Source organism: Microtus pennsylvanicus, chromosome 6 (genome assembly GCF_037038515.1).
Source record: "Microtus pennsylvanicus isolate mMicPen1 chromosome 6, mMicPen1.hap1, whole genome shotgun sequence".
In the NCBI taxonomy this organism is placed as follows: Eukaryota; Metazoa; Chordata; class Mammalia; order Rodentia; family Cricetidae; genus Microtus; species Microtus pennsylvanicus.
In genome coordinates, this window is record NC_134584.1 from 84,694,012 (window position 1) to 84,712,794 (window position 18,783).

The 18,783-nt window shown below is 40.7% G+C and overlaps 1 protein-coding gene across 1 annotated transcript in view; it reads right to left on the reverse strand.

The window, feature by feature from the left end:
- Window positions 1–18,783, reverse strand: part of Prmt9 (protein arginine methyltransferase 9) — a 56,171-nt gene that overhangs the window by 23,787 nt on the left and 13,601 nt on the right. The window contains exons 5-8 of the mRNA XM_075976612.1: window positions 17,861–17,963; window positions 16,392–16,498; window positions 12,210–12,402; window positions 2,121–2,304 (exon numbers count right to left, since the gene is read on the reverse strand). Of these exons, the coding sequence (XP_075832727.1) occupies window positions 2,121–2,304; window positions 12,210–12,402; window positions 16,392–16,498; window positions 17,861–17,963 (587 nt within the window). The remainder of the gene's footprint in view (window positions 1–2,120; window positions 2,305–12,209; window positions 12,403–16,391; window positions 16,499–17,860; window positions 17,964–18,783) is intronic.

Consider the following 18,783-nt stretch of genomic DNA (forward strand, 5'->3'; position numbering starts at 1 on the left):
GGTAGACAGCACTGTCCTATTTTCAGACAGAACCAATAAAAGTTCTAACATCTTTGTTGGCAAGTCATTCAACAAGAGAGCCAAGACCTGAACCCGAATCTTCAGACTACAGATTCCATGGTTGACTGGCCTTGGTGAATCAGATCCCTGATAAAGAGACCACAGACATGGACTTCCTTTAAATGCATACTTTTCCACATATCTCACTGTTGGAAACACAGAAACCCACCAAACTGCTATAAACAGCTTTCTTTTCCTAGATAGATAATGTCTTTAATATAACCTTTCCCAAGGGAAGTTTACAGATCCCCACATTCTCTCAGAACTGTAAGATTTGTACTTCTAGAACTGTATGCACTTTAACTCCTACACTTGTTCACTGGAGGCACATGCACACACCCCGGCATGTGTGAGGTCAGGGGACAACTTAGGAGAGTCAGTTCTCTTCTCCACTATATGAGTTCCAGAAATCAAACTCAAGTCATGAGGCCTGGCAGCAAGGACCTTTATCCACTAAGCCCCCTCCATACACTCTTATGACTTGGGCTCTGCAAACGTTATCAGGGTCTCTATAGGTTAAGTACTCCCACACTTCATACTTTTCTAACTCATTTTTGGAAGAAGAAAAGAAGAGGAAGGGAAAAAGGAAATAGAAGTAGGAGAATAAGAAGAAGGAACAAGAAACACAGGACAGTACACACTTGAGAAGCACTTATACTAAAATTAAAACACTAGCATGGTTTCTCAGCAAGGTCGACAGGCAAATTCATGAAATGGTTCATTTCTATTTTGTTGTTGTTGTTGTTATTTTGTTTTAGAGGGGTGTTTTGAGACAGGGTTTCTCTGTGTTGCTTTGGTGCCTGTCCTAGAACTAGCTCTTGTAGACCAGGCTGGCCTCAAACTGACAGATTCACATGCCTTTGCTTCCAGAGTCCTGGGATTAAAGGTATGTGCCACTACACCTGGCTTTTTTTTTTTTAAGGAACATTTCTTTCATCTACTGGTAAGTACCACTTGAAATTATGAAATGATTAATGAGAGTTACAGCTAAGGAACATGCAATAGAGTGACTTTAAATCTTTATTTAGAGACAGAGTCTCACTATGTAAAGCTGGCTGGCGCTGAATTGCCTCCAGGGTGCTGGGATTAAAGGTGTATGACACTGAACACAGTAGTTTTTGCTTTTTAACAGAATATCTTCTATTTGCTCTTTTGGCAATTTCACAGACATAAACAATGCATCTTGACAATATGCACTCTCAACCCCATCTCCAAGAACTCTCAGCCCCTCTCTCCCACTTTCCAAGGCAATGATTGAATCTCTCTTTTTATTTTTTGAGAATGGGGCTCAGTGTGCAGCCAAGGTTGGCCCAGACTCTCGCTACATAGACCAGACAGGCCTTGGATTCCCAGAGGTGTGCCTGCTCTTAGTGCCTCCACAGTCCAGTGATCAACAGCATGCACCACAGCTGGCTTCAATCTCTCTTCTTAACAACATATAGTTCTGAAATTGACTTTTGGACAAAAAATGTGGAAATTCTGAAATACTGAAGCAACACTCTTTTGCTGAAAACTTCATCTCTAAAGTGATTCTGTTTTTCTTTTGGTCACTGACTCAATTACTTAGAGTAAACAAAAAAAACCTGTTTGTTTGATTGGTTCCATGGGAAGAGGTTTGACTTAATTTTTTAAAAGATTTATTTATGCACTTTTAAAATGTATATGGATGATTTGTCTGCATATCAGAAGAGGCCTTCGGATCCCATGGGACTACGGGTATAAACGGTTCTGAGCTGCCAGTGGGTGTCCGGAATTGAACTTGGGTCCTCTGGAAAATCAGCCAATGCTCTTAACTACTGAGCTGTTTGTTTCTCCACCTGCCCCCAGTTGTGTTCCCTGTCTCTCCCTTCCCCTTCAGTCCTCTCCCATAGTCCCCATGCTGCCAATTTACTCAGGAGATCTTGTCTCTTTCTACTTCCCATGTAGATTAGATCCATGTATGTCTCTCTTAGGGTCCTCATTATCGTCTAGGTTCTCTGGGATTGTGAATTATGGGCTGGTTTTCTTTGCTCTATGTCTAAAAGCCACTTATGAATGGGTTTAAATGAGATAATACTTACCTGCAAGGGCCTGGACTGGATAAACAGCCTGTTCCCAACAGGTTTCCTCCCCAGGACTTGTGGACAGACTGTATTCGTCATCCAGCTGGAGAACAAACCAAACCATGACAGCATCCAGCACACCTTCTTTAATAGCAGGAACACTGAGGGGGTGTGGCTCTTTAGTTGCAAGACTCTTTAATTCCTGAGAAGAAATATAAAGTGGGTAAGAAAACAGTCTAGGAAACTAGTAAGAAACAAAACTAATAAAGAATGAGGTTTTATAAATTAATATGTATTTCCCTCAATGTCAGCCCACAGTCCATCCTCGCAGTCAGTCCTCCCCTGTCCAATTATGGGATCACAGAATATCAGACATCTACTGAACATACACTGCGAGCTTGCGCGTGAGTGCTCATACGCTCACACGCTCACACACACTCACACAGTCTCTCTCTCTCTCTCTCTCTCTCTCTCTCTCTCTCTCTCTCTCTCTCTCTCTCTCTCCCATGCCAGCAATGTAGTGCCGGATGGCAGAAGTGGGCAGCAAAGCCACGGGGTCATTTATTTTATACTGGAAAAGTGCATATGTGCAAATGCACACACACGGAAAGAAGAGCAAGCCTGGAACACACATTTCAAACAAATAACCCAAGGAGCTGGAGAGATGGCTCAGCAGTTAAGAGCACTGCCTGTTCTTCCAAAGGTCCTGAGTTCAATTCCCAGCAACCACATGGTGGCCCACAACCATCTGTAATGAGATCTGATGCCCTCTTCTGGCCTGCAGCCATACGTGCAGACAGAATACTGAGAATACTGTACACATAATAAATAAAAAAAATCCTTTAAAAAAAATTTCTCTTTAAAAAAAAAAATAACCCAAGGAAGAAACAATACCAAGCCTTTTCATTTCTGTTCTGTTTTCCTTCAAAGTGTTAAACAGACAGACATTGCTTCTAAAACTAAAATCTTTACAAGGTATATGTGGTGTAAGAAATAACTCAAATAAAAACTCTTAAAATAAATAACAGAACAGCTGTGGGGTACTTCACAGCTGTGCTCCCACCGCTCCACGACTCCCTGGAACACTGTCTGGTCAGGAACGACCTTAAACCAGGGCTGCTCAGTGTGATAAAACTGAACTTAAAACAAATCCCTCCACCCCCCAAGAAGAGATGAATTATGAGGGACTTCTGGCTATACTTTTAAACTTTCATGGCAAAATGCCCTTCCTTTAGCCACCTCTACCCCAAAACATGTGCCATGAACATCATTCTTTCTTCAAGACATTAGAAAGGGATCTTATTCAACAGTTCTTGGGCTCTCTGGGCATATTGTATACACCTATCTTCCTATCACCCACCAGCACAGACATAAACAAGCCAGGGCAGTCCGCCATCGGCTTTCCTCAGGCCTGTTCTGGCTTGAAAAGGCAAACCCCAAGCAGGAAGTGTAACTGTGGTAAAGAGGCTGTCTAGCATGTGCCACGTCTAGGTTCAACCCCTAGGATCCTGACAAAAACCTAAATGTTCTCTGTCTCAGGAGCCTTCAGCCCTGGGTGAGATGGGATGCCAATAACCTAGCACAGTGGTTCTCCTAAATGTTCTCTGTCTCGGGAGCCTTCAGCCCTGGGTGAGATGGGATGCCAATAACCTAGCACAGTGGTTCTCTGTTACGGGAGGTCCTCCCACTCCTCCAGCCTATCGCCGCTGAGATACCAGCCCCTTGGGGAGTGGTCTCTCTCCCTTTAAAAAAGCGGCCACTTCCCTCTCCTCTCTCCACTTCCTGCTCCGCCGGCGACTTGACTTCCTTTCTGGTTACGCAGAGGGCTGACAGTGATCTGTAAGTTTTTTCCCCTTTAAATAAATACCACCCTATTAATCATAATTCCAAACTGGTGTGGCATTGTTTATGACTTACGTCTTCAATTGGCACCCAACGTTTGGTTTTAGAACCTCTCCTTTCCCCGCTCGGCTGCCGGCCGCGGCTTGGCGGGAGCCCTCCCTTCCTCAGCCACCGCCTGTGCCTTGCGGCTGCGGCCTTGGCCTCCCCACATGGGATTTAAACTCCACAGGCCTGCGTAGTCTCTGCCGGCCTGGTTTGCTCTTTTCTGAGTCGTTTTTAAATCTCCCTTGCAAGCACAGCTCTTAAGTGGCGCGAACCAGAGCACGCAGTTGCTGAAAGCTGCAACCCCTCAGGGTGACTCTGTCACGTGGAGGCATAAGCGGCTTCCAGGTTGCTCTTCTCTACCCCTGGATTCTGGTTTCTGGTTCCATCTCTGGAATTGATTTAATTACATTTACTTTGTTGAGCAACTTACATTTTCCAGTTTTTAACAAATACTAGGCGGACTCTGAAACAGGACCTTGTTTTCGTCGAGACTTGGCAACAGCGCCACCTGCTGGATAATAGGTAATATGGCAGTTCTCGTTTCCAACGCGAATTTTACTGTTCTGGTTACCAATACAATGGGTTATATCATGCAAGGTTTATATGACTATGGGGATAACTTAATTTACTGCTTACTAGGTTTCAGTATTCTTTTGCATATTCTATCATTTAGGAAGATCATGGCACTCCTAAGAACCATACAATCTTTACTAGAAACTCATGCAGGTCAGGAAATTAAGGATTCAAAAGACACAATAATAAAAAGACTTGAAATGATTGAAGAAATGATTGGAGCTGGTGAACAGAGTAATAAGGCACAAGGACAGGATACAATGCCAACACCAGCTATTAGAACTGGCTTACCAAAGGTTTTAGCAGCATACCCTATACTTAATTCTGACAAAGCGTCAACTTCTAAAGGCTTAAAGGGAGTCAGAGAAGCTAGATGGACGCCAATAGCAATGAATGATCTAAAAGAAATTAAGCAAGCTATTGTTAATTTTGGCTTGCACTCTGCATACGTAAAGGAAATGATAAGGACTTGGGCTTCTAATGCTAGAGCTACGCCCCATGATTTCCATCAGTTAGTGTCTGCAGTTTTAGATAATGGACCTTCCTTGATGTTTGGAATTTATTTCAGAGAAGAATCCAAACATATGGAACAGCAAGGAAGAGCAAAAGGTATTGAGGTTTCCCAAGATCAAATTCTTGGTGCAGGAGAATATGCTGATCCACAGGTCCAAGCTCTTTATGATGATGAAGTACTGTGTCTATGTCACCAAGCAGCTTTAAATGCTTGGAATAGGATACAAGATCCAGCAAAAAGGGTTGAATCATATACCAGAATTAGGCATGGACAGAGAGAACCCTTTATTGACTTTTTGCAAAGATTAATTAAGGCTCTGGACATAGGGGTAACAGACCCAGAAGCTAGACGAATACTTCTTGAATCTCTAGCTTTTGAGAATGCAAACAAAGAATGCAAAAAGATAATTGGGCCTTTAAAGTCTAGATCAGCACCTATGGATGAATGGATTCAGCATACGATGAATGTTGAGACGTTTAGCTATAACGATGAATCGTGGGTAGGAGAAGCGATTTCCACAGCAATGAGGAGACATCAAACTGCCAGGTTTTTAATTGTGGTAAATTAGGACATCTGAAAAGGGATTGCAGGCACAGAATTTCTAGGAATATTATCTCCTCTGGGAATGACAAAAATAGGAGACCTAGGCCTTCAGGTATATGTAGGAGATGCGGTAAAGGCCGACATTGGTCCAATGAATGCAGGTCAACAACAGACAAACAAGGCAACCCGATACCGTCGGGAAACTCCTTGAGGGGCCTCTCGCAGGCCCCCAAGCCAACAGTGGCCCAGTCATTCCCAATCACAGTGGAGAACGTGCCTCACCAAGAAAATTAAAAGCTCCAATTTCTGCTGTAAAAAGTAATACTGGTCTAAATGATGAAATCCATGTGGAGGATGAGTCAAAAAACCCAGTTGGACAGAGTAAACGTATATTTTGGCAGACTTCTATTAATGATCAAAGACCAAAGCTAAGAGTCTATATAAATGGCACTTTTATTGAAGGCTTATTAGACACAGGTGCGGATGTAAGTATCATTATCCCAGAATCTTGGCATCCGAATTGGCCTCTTCAAGAGGTAGATGTTCAGTTCCTGGGAATTGGAACCCTATCTCGTGTAAAACAAAGCACAAGATGGGTTGAATGCATAGGGCCCAAAGGGCAAATAGGAAGACTAAGGCCATATATAGCCAATATTGCCATAAATTTATGGGGCCGTGACCTGCTACAGCAATGGAATACCCAGATTAACATTCCTGTAGTTCCAGGAACTCATAATTCTGGGAAGTATATGATGAGGTACTATGGAAAAAGGTCACCAGCCATTCAGGCTGTACAAGAACATACAGCAAATACCAAACCTTTAGAGGTACCAACAGCCCTACCTTTAAAATGGCTAACTGAGAAGCCAATATGGATCAAACAGTGGCCTCTAGCTGAAGATAAACTACAGGCATTGGAACAGCTGGTGCAGGAGCAACTAGATGTTCACCACATTGAAGAATCAACCAGCCCTTGGAATTCTCCTGTGTTTGTTGTAAAAAAAAGAAATCTGGTAAATGGAGAATGGTGACAGATCTAAGAGCTGTCAACAAAGTAATTCAACCTATTTGCTCACTACAATCTGGAATTCCTTTGCCTTCTCTGTTACCAAAAGGATGGCCTCTTATAGTTATTGATTTGAAAGATTGTTTTTTCACTATACCGTTACAAGAAAAGGATAGAGAAAAATTTGCCTTCACAGTGCCTACTTATAATAATTCTCAGCCCAATAGGAGATATCAATGGACTGTCCTCCCACAGGGTATGCTCAATAGTCCTACACTGTGCCAATATTTTGTACGTAAGCCATTGGAAATAATTCGTAAACAATTCCCCAAGTCCATTATTTATCATTACATGGATGACATCTTGTTATCTGATTCAAATAAAGATACTTTAGAAAGGATGTTTGAAGAAGTAAAGAAAGTCTTGCCTAGGTGGGGATTACTAATTGCCCCTGAAAAGATTCAAAGAGGAAATTCTATTAATTACCTACGTTACAGAATACGGTTAGAGAAAATTAAAACGCAAAAGGCCCAAATTAGGAGAGACCGGTTAAAGACTCTTAATGACTTCCAAAGATTGTTAGGAGACATTTCCAGTCTACAACCAGCTGTTGGGATAACACCTGATCTAATAGTCCATTTAAACAAAACCTTAGATGGTGATAAAGATTTGAATAGTCCAAGAAAACTGACAGCTGAAGCAGAAAAGGAACTGACAATGATTGAGGAAAAATTACAGGAGGCACATGTGGATAGGGTGAACCCAAATCTTAGCTGCATCCTAGTCATATTGCCTTCCAGAATTTCTCCTACAGGGATTCTAATGCAGAGGGAAGATATTATTTTAGAGTGGATATTTATACCTAATAAACCAAGTAAAAAATTAAAAACTTATGTGGAAAAAGTCTCTGAATTAATTATAAAAGGTAAGCTGAGACTTCGTCAACTAGCAGGTATAGACCCAGCAGAAATTATAGTGCCTTTTACTACTGAAGAAATAAAAGAGTTAAGGGAAGACAATGAACCGTGGCAAAGAGCTTGTGCTAATTTTTTGGAAGAAATTAATAGCAACTATCCCAAAAGTGGTAGACTTAACCTCATAAAAAGAACTTCTTGGATTCTTCCTAGAATTGTACGTGATGCTCCAATAACTGGAGCCCGTACGTTCTATACTGATGCAAATAAATCAGGGAAAGCAGGTTACAAGTCAGATGAATTGAGTAAGGTGGAACAAAGCCCTTATAATTCTGTCCAGAAGGCAGAATTATATGCCATTCTTATGGTGCTAAGGGATTTTAAAGAACCTCTTAATATAGTTACAGATTCACAATATGCAGAAAGAGTTATCTTGCATATTCAAACTGCTGAATTTATACCAGATGACACAGAGTTGACTTCATTGTTTATCCAAGTACAAGACATAATCAGGAACAGGCTTTGTCCGATGTACATAACACACATCCGTTCCCATACAGGTCTGCCTGGTCCTCTAGCCCAAGGCAACGCTGAGATTGATCAATTATTGATTGGAAGTGTGTTGCAGGCCTCAGAATTTCATAAGAAGCATCATGTCAATAGTAAAGGCCTAAAGAAAGAATTTTCCATTACTTGGCAACAAGCTAAGGACATTATAAAGAGATGTCCTACTTGTTCTTTCTATAATCAAACACCGTTGCCTGCAGGGAGTAACCCAAAGGGCACTAAGAGAAATGAAATCTAGCAGGTGGATGTGTTCCACTTTATAGAATTTGGTTAATTAAAATATGTACACCACACCATAGACACGTATTCAGGTTTTCAATGGGCTACTGCCCTGACCTCAGAAAAGGCTGATTCAGTAATCACACATTTATTGGAAGTTATGGCCATCATGGGTATACCTGCGCAAATAAAGACAGATAATGGTCCAGCATATGTATCTAAGAAAATGAAACGCTTTTTTGATTATTATAATATAAAACACATTACAGGTATACCAAATAATCCTACAGGTCAGGCAGTTATAGAAAGATCAAATCGTACTATAAAGGATATGCTGAACAAACAGAAAGGGACCGAAAATACCCCCAGAAATAGATTACATAATGCTTTATTAACCTTGAATTTTCTTAACGCTAATGAGAAAGGAACGACAGCAGCAGAAAGACATTGGATAATGGAAAAGTCTGCTGAATTAAATCAACCGATTTATTTCAAAGATGTGCTGACCTCTCAGTGGAAGCCAGGAGATGTGCTACGTTGGGGAAGGGGTTTTGCTCTTGTTTCCATAGGAGAAGAAAAATTGTGGATACCATCAAAATTAATAAAGTTTCGATTTGAAGAGGAGAAACCTCTTGGAAAGGAGAAATGACAACTCATCCACAACGATGATATTCATACAGGTGGTAAGAAAAACATATAGAATGGGGGCAGGGTTCTGTTCTTATCTCCACAGGAAAACACTCATCTTTGAGAAATTCAAGGGACCCTGGATGTTTGGATACTGACAGATGGAAAAATACCTGCCCGATAGGAAATATCAAGAAAACTGAATGGGTTGTGTAAGTAATATTAAACCATATTTCTAAATTTATAAAGCTGGTTTTGAAGTTGTACTCTGGCTCAGTCCCTCTCCAATTCCAAGCCTGTTAGTAAGAGAAAAACCCAGAGTTTCTGGAGTTTCTGTCTCATGTCAAGAGCCATGATGTGGGACAGAAAGAAATATGAGTTTAGAAAACATCTTTGCTTTTCTTCATATCTATCATACTTTTCATTGAATATATCTATCATGTCTTTCATTGAATATATATATGTCTATATGATTAATGCTTAAGTTTTTCATAATGGACTTGAGCTTTTCCTGAAGTGACATTTGAAGTTTCCAGGAAGAATATGGGGCCCCATAACAACAACTCCACCTGGTTGATATGACGTCATGATACTGATAGCGCTACAACAAGACCTGCTTTGGGTACCAGCTGCACAAGACAGTTCCAACTTGGTTAGCTGAAATGGTGCACCTTATACAACATTTTGGCCAGACCTGCACAAAATACTCAGAGACTATTGGCAATTTTAAAAGACATTGATCTTGAAATTTAACCATCATTTTACTTTCACAGGATCCCCCAGAAAGAACGTCGCCCCCATGACAGCTGGAAGTAATTCTAGAGGACGACGTCCCCTCTCCCAGTAAAGTTTGCCCTTGGGTTTAGGGACATCATTTAGGGGTTGATTATAATTAGTATATGATTGAGGGTTGGGGGAGGAATTTTATAAGCTCAGGGATCATTTTGAAAAAAAAAAGAGGGATGATGGGATAATAGATTTGTAATTGTGAGTTACTGTTTTTAGACAAATATATTGGTATAGATTCTTGTATATTGATACAAAGTTAAATTATATTGACTATTGTATGCATGCATGTTTCTACCTTGTTTAAATCATTTTTATGTATTGACATATATTGTATTGTATATATTTACCATATTGCTGTGTACATTTCTACCTCTGATTAAGATACTTATATAATGTTTGTGTATTGATATATATTTACCTACTGCAATGTATATTTGTACATTGTTTATATTTGGAGGTCATTGTCTTCATTTGTTTCACAGTTGTTTATTGTCTTAATCTTTAAGTTAGATAGATATTGAGAATTATATAGACTAATAGTCATCTAAGTTTGTCATTTATAATTAGACTAATCAGGTTCTTTAGATATATAGAGATTATACTCAGTATAGATAGATAATCTTCAACTTCTTCAAAGAGCTGTAGAAAATGGCCTTTAATCTAACTCAGAGTTTTGTGGTAGTGAGACACAATTGCTCCTGGCAACACCACTCTATTCCCGAGAGAATGTTGAGCACCAAAGACACTCCACCTAGAGCCTTTCTTTTTGGCAGAACTGGCCTTGGGGCAAAGAAATGCCCATACCTCAACCACTGACAGAGATACAGAGCGTGCATCAATGGATAAAACAGGGCTGTCTTATCCTGCCAAGACAGGGTAAGATAGTTTTGAAAAGTTGCTTGCCTTTGAAAATGGTATGTCAGTTATGTTAGGCCTTAGCCAAAGTTGGTTGCTTCAACGCTGATAACGTGATTTTGGGTGATTGCCCAGGTAGCTAGTTGTCTCTGTGATTTGTTGCATGTTTTGGAAGTTGTTTTACTGAACTTCCTAATTACCCAGGTAACATTATTTCCCTTCTCAGATCTTTGATGGGGTTGAAGACTATATAAATGTAGTTACTTTTCTCTCATGACTTGGCCAAGTTATTTATTATACAAGACCTAAGCTAGTTAGAATAGGATATTTGTACTTATTGTATATAATTTCATAGTAGGTTTAGAACTCTCTTATTTAAACAAAAGGGGGAGGTGTTACGGGAGGTCCTCCCTCTCCTCCAGCCTATAGCCGCTGAGATACCAGCCCCTTGGGGCGTGGTCTCTCTCCCTTTAAAAAAGCGGCCACTTCCCTCTCCTCTCTCTCTTCACTTCCTGCTCCGCCGGTGACTTGACTTCCTTCCTGGTTACGCAGAGGGCTGACAGTGATCTGTAAGTTTTTTCCCCTTTAAATAAATACCACCCTATTAATCATAATTCCAAACTGGTGTGGCATTGTTTATGACTTACGTCTTCAGTTCTCAACCCTCCTCACACTGCAACCTTTATACAGTTCCTTATATTGTGGCGACCCCAACTGTAAAACTATTTCCACTGCTCATCTTGACTGTGATTTTGCTACTGTTATGAATTGTAATGTAAATATTTGTTTTCTGATCGTCTGAGGTGACTCTTGTGATAGTCACTCAACCTCCTCCAAAGGGTCATGACCCACAGGCTAAGAGACACTGTCCTAATGACTTTAATTCATTTAAATTTAGATTAGTGCTCATCTGAATGAAAACCATTAATTTGAGAAGACAGCATGACAAAGAAAACAATAAAGATCTAGGCTGGAACTTTTGTCTGTGTATTTACAAACACGAGAACTTTGCAGCACTTACTACTGCAAACAGTTTCATCTAAATAGCACGCATTCTCTTACTTCTACTGTCACAGTTAATATTCATGTAAAGCACACAGCACAGGATATACTCAGCAAACTCTAGAGAGCTTTGCCCTTGAATTTAAAAAGAGTATATTCAAGAGGGAATTTTAATTTGCTGCTAATCATTTCTTCATAAGTAGAACCTCATGTACATTCAAAAAGTAAGACATAGTCGGGCAGAATCAGTGGTAGTGGAAGGACCTTTAAATGCAGCATTCACTTGGGAGACAGAGGCAGGTGGATCTCTGAGTTCGAGGCCATCCTGTTCTACAGAGTGAGTCCCAGGACAGGTCTACACAGAGAAAGCATGTCTTAGGAGAGGGGGAAAAAATCAAAACAAAAAGTAAGACTTCATGCACTACCTGAAACAATTAAAAAAATTCTTAAGAGTTAAGGGCCAGGCATGGTGGCAACCACAGAGGTAGGCAGATTTGTATTATCCAGGCCACCCTGGTCCACAAAGTGAGTTCCAGGTAAGCCAGAGCTGTTAGCCAGAGAAACTATGTTTGGGGTTTAGGGATAAGGAAGAATTATCTTCTTGTTTCTACCTGAAGACTGTTGAAATCCACTTTCATAATTTCAAAGCACTCTGTCAGAGGCAAATACCCTCCAGGGATCCGACTCATCTTCTCAGTTGTATACGGTTCAACTGCTTCTCCAGTTTCTGCAGAAGAGGAGGCCGAGCTCTGAAATTTCACACTTGCTGGCAAACGGACACCAGCAATGTCCTTAGTGCCCACCCTAGTAAGAGTTTAAGAAAAGGCGAGGTAAAAGATGTGGGTTTTTTTAATTAACAAAATCATTATCTAATAGTTGAGAAAATATTAAAAAATAAAATAAGACCTCATAACCACAGATTCACATAAAGAAAAATATGATAAAGTCTATATTAAAATGAACAACTTTGTAGTATAAAAAGATGGTTCAGTGTTAAACACACTTGCTATTCTTGCAGATGTCCTGAGTTCAGTTTGACTCCCGCACACACCACCTGCAACCCCAGCTCCAGGGGATCAACACCCTCTTATGTCCTCTTATGTCCTCCACAGAACCACATTCACACTTATGTCCTCTTATGTCCTCCACAGACACACACAGCAGAATTCACACAAATACACATGCATAAATAAAAATTAGAAAACTTAAAAATTAGAAAATTAAAAAGGACAATATTTAGAACATATATTCAACAATCATATTCAAATTTACTTTTGAATTCTGGCAAGTTAATAGAAAACAAACAAAAATGGACGGACAAAGACTTAGATACTTCACCAAAGAGAAAAACCAAATAAAATAAGACCATCAGGGATCATCAAAGCAATGAAATGAAAACCACAATGCACACTATACAACCTACAACAGGAATAGTCAATAGCAAGGGTTCCTGAGGATACTGTCTCACACGACTGGATTTATTGGTACCCTTTAATGAATTAATTTAACACAAAGAAGCACTTAAATTTACACACACACACACACACACACTTTTTTTGCATGCCAATCCCAGTTCCCCCTTCTTCCTCTCCTTCTGCTCCCTCCACCTTCCCCCACCTTATTCCCCATCCTCAGAGAGGGTGAGGCCTCCCCTGGGAAGTCAACTAAGTCTGTCTCATCACCTCACTGAGGCAGGACCAAGACAAGGACCACCCCTACCACCCTTGTGCTTAGGCTGAGCAAGGTATCTCTCCATAGAGAATGGCTCCACAAAGTAGATTCATGCATTAGGGTTAGATCCTAATACCACTACCAGTGGCTACACATACTACCCAAATCACACCATTTTTACCTGCATTCAGGGGACCTCATTCAGTCCTATGCAGGTTCCCCAGTTGTCAGTGATATCCCACTAGCTCACATCAGCCAATTCTGTGGGTTTCCCCCATCATAGTCTTGACCCCTTTGTTCACATTATCACTCCTCCCTGTCTTTGGTTGTATTCCAGGAGCTCAGTCCAGTGGTTAGCTATAGATTTCTGCATCTGCTACCATCTGTTTCTGGATGAGGGGTCTAGCTTCTCTGGGTTGTGGACCTCTCTGGGTTGGTTATCCTTTGTTTTACGTTTGATATCGACTTACGAGTGAGGACATACTATATTTGTCTTTCTGAGTCTGGGTTACCTCACTCAGGATGATTTTTTTAGTTCCGTCCATTTGGCTGCTGAAGCAATTAATAAAAATCCAGAGACAGAAATTGGGGTTCAACTGGAAGGTCAGAAAAGCAAAACACCCAGCCACTAGCTTTTACCTCTACCTCAGTCTGAAATGGCGACCTGCTTCCAGGAAACCTCAGATGAGACTGTGACTGAGATTCTCTCCTCCTGTATTATAATCCTCTCTAGTTCTGGGAGTGAACTACCGCTTGGTTTCTATGGCAAGCTAGTGTGACTACTGGGATTAAAGGTGTGTGTCATCGATGCCTGTAGGACTGGCCAGTGTGGCTGTTGTACTTCTCTGACCTTCAAGCAATCTTATTTATTAAAAAACAAATGAAATGCTACTACAGCCTGCAAATTTCAAGATGTCATTTTTTTTCTTTTTTTTTTTAACCACTGAGTAGTACACCATTGTGTAAATGTATCACATTTTCTTTATCCATTCTTCAACTGAGGGGCTTCTAGGTTGTTTCCAGGTTCTGACTGTTACAGATAATGCTGCTGTGAACATAGTTGAGCAAATGTATTGTGCTGTGAGTGTGCTTCCTTTGTATATGCCCAAAAATGGTATTGCTGGGCATTGTGATTCCTAATATTCTAAGAAAACGACAGGCTGATTCCCACCAGCAATGGAGTAGCATTTCCCTTACTCCACATCCCCTCCAACATAAGCAGTCACCAGCGTTTTTTATCTTTGCAATTCTAACAGGTATAAGATGGTTTCTAGGAGTTGTTTTGCTTTGCATTTCTCTGATGGCTAAAGATGCTGAGCATTTCCTTAAGTGTCTTCTGCCATTTAAGATTCTTCTGTTGAGAATTCACTCTTTAGATCTGTACCTTATTTTTTAATTAGATTATTCAATGTTTTGATGTCTAATTTCTTGAGTTCGCTATATATTTCGGAGATCAGCCCTATGTCAATATGGAGTTGGTAAAGATCTTTTCCCATTCTGTAGGCTGCCGTTTAGTGTTGTTGACCATGTCCTTTGCTTTACAGAAGATTCTCAGGTTCAGGAGGTCCCATTTCTTTATTGTTGCTCTCAGTTTCTGTGCTACTGGGGTTTTATTTAGAAAGTGGTCTTCTGTGTCCATGATTTGAAGGATACTTCCCACTTTCTCTTATATGAGGTTCAGTGTGGTTGGATTTATGTTGAGGTCTTTGATCCATTTAGACATGAGTTTTGTGTATGGCAATAGATACGGATCTATTTGCAATCTTTTATATGTTGATATTCAGTTATACCAGCATAATTTGATGAAGATAATTTCTTTTTTAGCTTCTTTGTCAAAAATCAGGTGTTCATAGGAGTGTGGGATAATATCAGGGTCTTCAACTCAACTCCATTTGTCCAACTGTCTGTTTTTATGTCAGTATTAAAATGTTTTCATTACTGTAGCTCTGTAATAGAGCCTGATGTCAGGGATTGTGATGCCTCCAGAAGTTCCTTTATTGTACAGGATTATTTTTGTTTTGGCTATCCTGGGTTTTTTACTTTTCCATATGAAATTTAGTATTGTTTTATTGAGGTCTGTGAAGAATTGTGCTGGGAATTTGGTGGGTATTGCACTGAATCTGTAGATTGCTTTTGGTAGGATTGCCAATTTTATGATTTTAGTCCTACCTATCCAGGAACATTGAAGATCTTTCCGTTTTACAATATCTTCTTCAACTTCTTTCTTCAAAGAATTAAAGTTCTTATCATACAGATCTTTCACTTGCTTGGTTAGAATTACCCCAAGATATTTTATGTTGTTTGTGGCTATTTTGAAAGGCGTGTGTAATGATATTTTATTTGTATTTTAATTTAAAAAGCTTGCCTGAAGAACCATCAGACATCCAGGCCATGCAGTGGTTAAAGAGTTTCCCCACATTAAGGAATGGGAAAAAACCATTAAAAAGGAGGGATTTGGATCTCTGTATGATGATATGCCAGACAGTTTGAAAACAGAACAATGAAATGAGAGAATATGTAATTTAAATGTCCTACTTGCTTGTTCTTTATACAACCAAACACCACTACTTACAGAAAGTAACCGCAAGGGTTCTCAAAGGAATGAAATCTGGCAGATGGATGTGTTCCATTTTGTAGAATTTGGAAAACTAAAATATGTACATTACACCACTAATAACTATTAATGAAGTTACCAAGAAAAACAGTACTAAAATTTATCTTCAGTTTAACTTGAACTTCAGTTAAAAATCAATCTGAACTTACTAGTTTTCTACACAAACTACTCACGCAGTGAGACAACAGGAAGCTGTAGGAAAAGTTCACTTAGAAAAAGCTAGCTTCAATACTAGCGTTCTACTTACAGTAAGACTAATTAAACATGATAAGCAGGCACGAAGCTTGGAAGTCGTGTTTTTTTTTTGGGGGGGAGGGGGAGATGGGGAAGCTGTCTCAGAAAGACAGGGTTTCTCTGGATAGTCCTGGCTGTCCTGGAACTTGCTCTATAGACCAGACTGGCCTCAAAATCAGAGATCTGCCTGCCTCTGGTCATCCCCATCCCCAGTGCTGGAAATAAAGGAGTATACCACCACTGCCCAACTTAAGAGTATTCTTCTCCCACTTACCTATGATGTCTTCGTATCTCTGAACACTCTACTGCCATCCCAAATATAGCAACACTTGCTGGTATAACTTTCCCATACTGTCCACAATTTCCATTTGCTCCTTTGGTCTAAAAATATAATAAAAGTCACATCATTATATGTACAAGTTTGCCTATATATACAGGTTAAGGAATTTTTCCTTTAAAAAGTATTTTTACTGCTTTGTGTGTTTAGAATACAAGTACAAAAAAGAGAGAGGTAGCCGGGCGATGGTGGCGCACGCCTTTAATCTCAGCACTCGGGAGGCAGAGGCAGGCGGATCTCTGTGAGTTCGAGACCAGCCTGGTCTACAGAGCTAGTTCCAGGACAGGCTCCAAAGCCACAGAGAAACCCCGTCTCGAAACCCCCCCCCCAAAAAAGAGAGAGGTATAAAGCTATATCAGTTCAGGATATAATAATTAAAAAAAAATGAGCCAGGTGGTGGTGGCTTTAATCCCAGTACTCAGGGGGCACAGGTAGGCAGAACTCTGCAAGTTCAAGGCCAGCCTGATATACAGATAGAGTTCCAGGACAGCCAGGGCTACACAGAGAAACTCTGACTTTAAAACAATAGTGGAGGAAGTGGAGAGATGACTGAGGTGGAGAGCAGTGGCTACTCTGGCAAGGACCCAGGTTCAATTCCCAGGAACCACAAGCAGCTCACAGCCATCTCTAGCTCCAGTCCCACAGGGTCAATGCCTTCTGACCTCCACAAACACTGCACACATGACAGGCGCACATACACATTCAACAGGCGCACACACACTTGACAGGCACACATGGCAAACACTCAAACAAAATGAAAGTAAATACATATTTAGAAACAGAAAGAAGATAAAAGTAGGCTCGAAATATAGCTCAACAGTAGAGCGCACTGGCCATGTGAGAGACACCAAGTTCAACTCTTAGCAACAAAAAAAAAAGTATCAAAGTCACCATTTCTTTGAAAAATAAACTGCTGTTGCATGTTAAATACATATCTTCTGTACACAGTGGATTTACTGAAGTCTCTTCCTATATTCCGTATACACGGTAAATGAACTGTACTATTTATATGGCACGTGGGCTTCAGCAGAGGAGTTCAGAGCTCTGTCTAGAGCCTGAACTCCCTGAGGACCTTAAAACATTACTGAACTAGCATCACTATCTTCTCTTTTAGAGATGTGCCAAAATCCCAAATACCGACACTGTGAGGGCCAAAGGATTCCCTCTCCTACAACTATACTCAAACAAGGTCAATCATTCGCCTCCCTTCCTGTCGCATTCTTCTCTGTAAACCTTCCTGGGACCCACAGTGCACACCGTGTGTACACCACTATAGAATGCTTCTCCTTGTGTTTCTCTCCAGGTATACAGACATACTCTGATATATTTCTGTACATCCTCAGGACTCAATGCACCTCTTGAAATAGTGAATTCTTAATCAAACTTGAGTGTTTTACACGGCTTACCTTTGGTTGCAGAAGCAAATGCTCCCATGCATGAATTAAACTCTCCACAATTCCTTCTCCAAACACACCTGCATCGACAGTTTCTGTTACAACTAGGGACACTCTATAGAACGATGTTTTAAAGATATGTGTGAGTAAAATGACATGCTACTTATTTAAAGCTGTCAAAGCAAAGACAAGAGAAAAAGGCAAATACATTATAGAAAATCCTGTGTAAAGTTTACTAATGCATTGCATTTTAGCACCTTCCCCTGAACCCTGCAGTACTGCTTGGGTTCCTCTCTTCATCAGTTCTCTTCTTGGTCTGGGCATAAAAGGGCTACCTTCTCCGACGTTCATTCACTGCCTAAGTCCTGAAGAGTAAGGGGTGCTCACATCATTCCTGGTCCCTTCATTGACATCAAACATTTAGCACCTAACTCTAACATTCCATACAAATGTTCTTATACCAGCCTAGAATGATGTCTTATGTCTGTAAGCCCTGAACTTGGGATGTGGAAGCAAGAGGATCACACAAAAGTTAAAGGTAATCTTTGACTATGTAGTGGGTTTGAAATCAGCACAGGCTACAGGAAACCCTGCACTAAAGAAGCAAAAATAAACCAGGAGCGATTACTTCCACGGGTTCTCCTCCATCAGGGAGGGACTATATCCACGGGTTCTCCTCCATCAGGGAGGGACTACATCCACGGGTTCTCCTCCATCAGGGAGGGACTACATCCACAGGTTCTCCTCCATCAGGGAGGGACTACATCCACAGGTTCTCTACCATCAGGGAGGGACTACATCCACAGGTTCTCCTCCATCAGGGAGGGACTACATCCACGGGTTCTCCTCCATCAGGGAGGGACTACATCCACAGGTTCTCCTCCATCAGGGAGGGACTACATCCACAGGTTCTCCTCCATCAGGGAGGGACTACA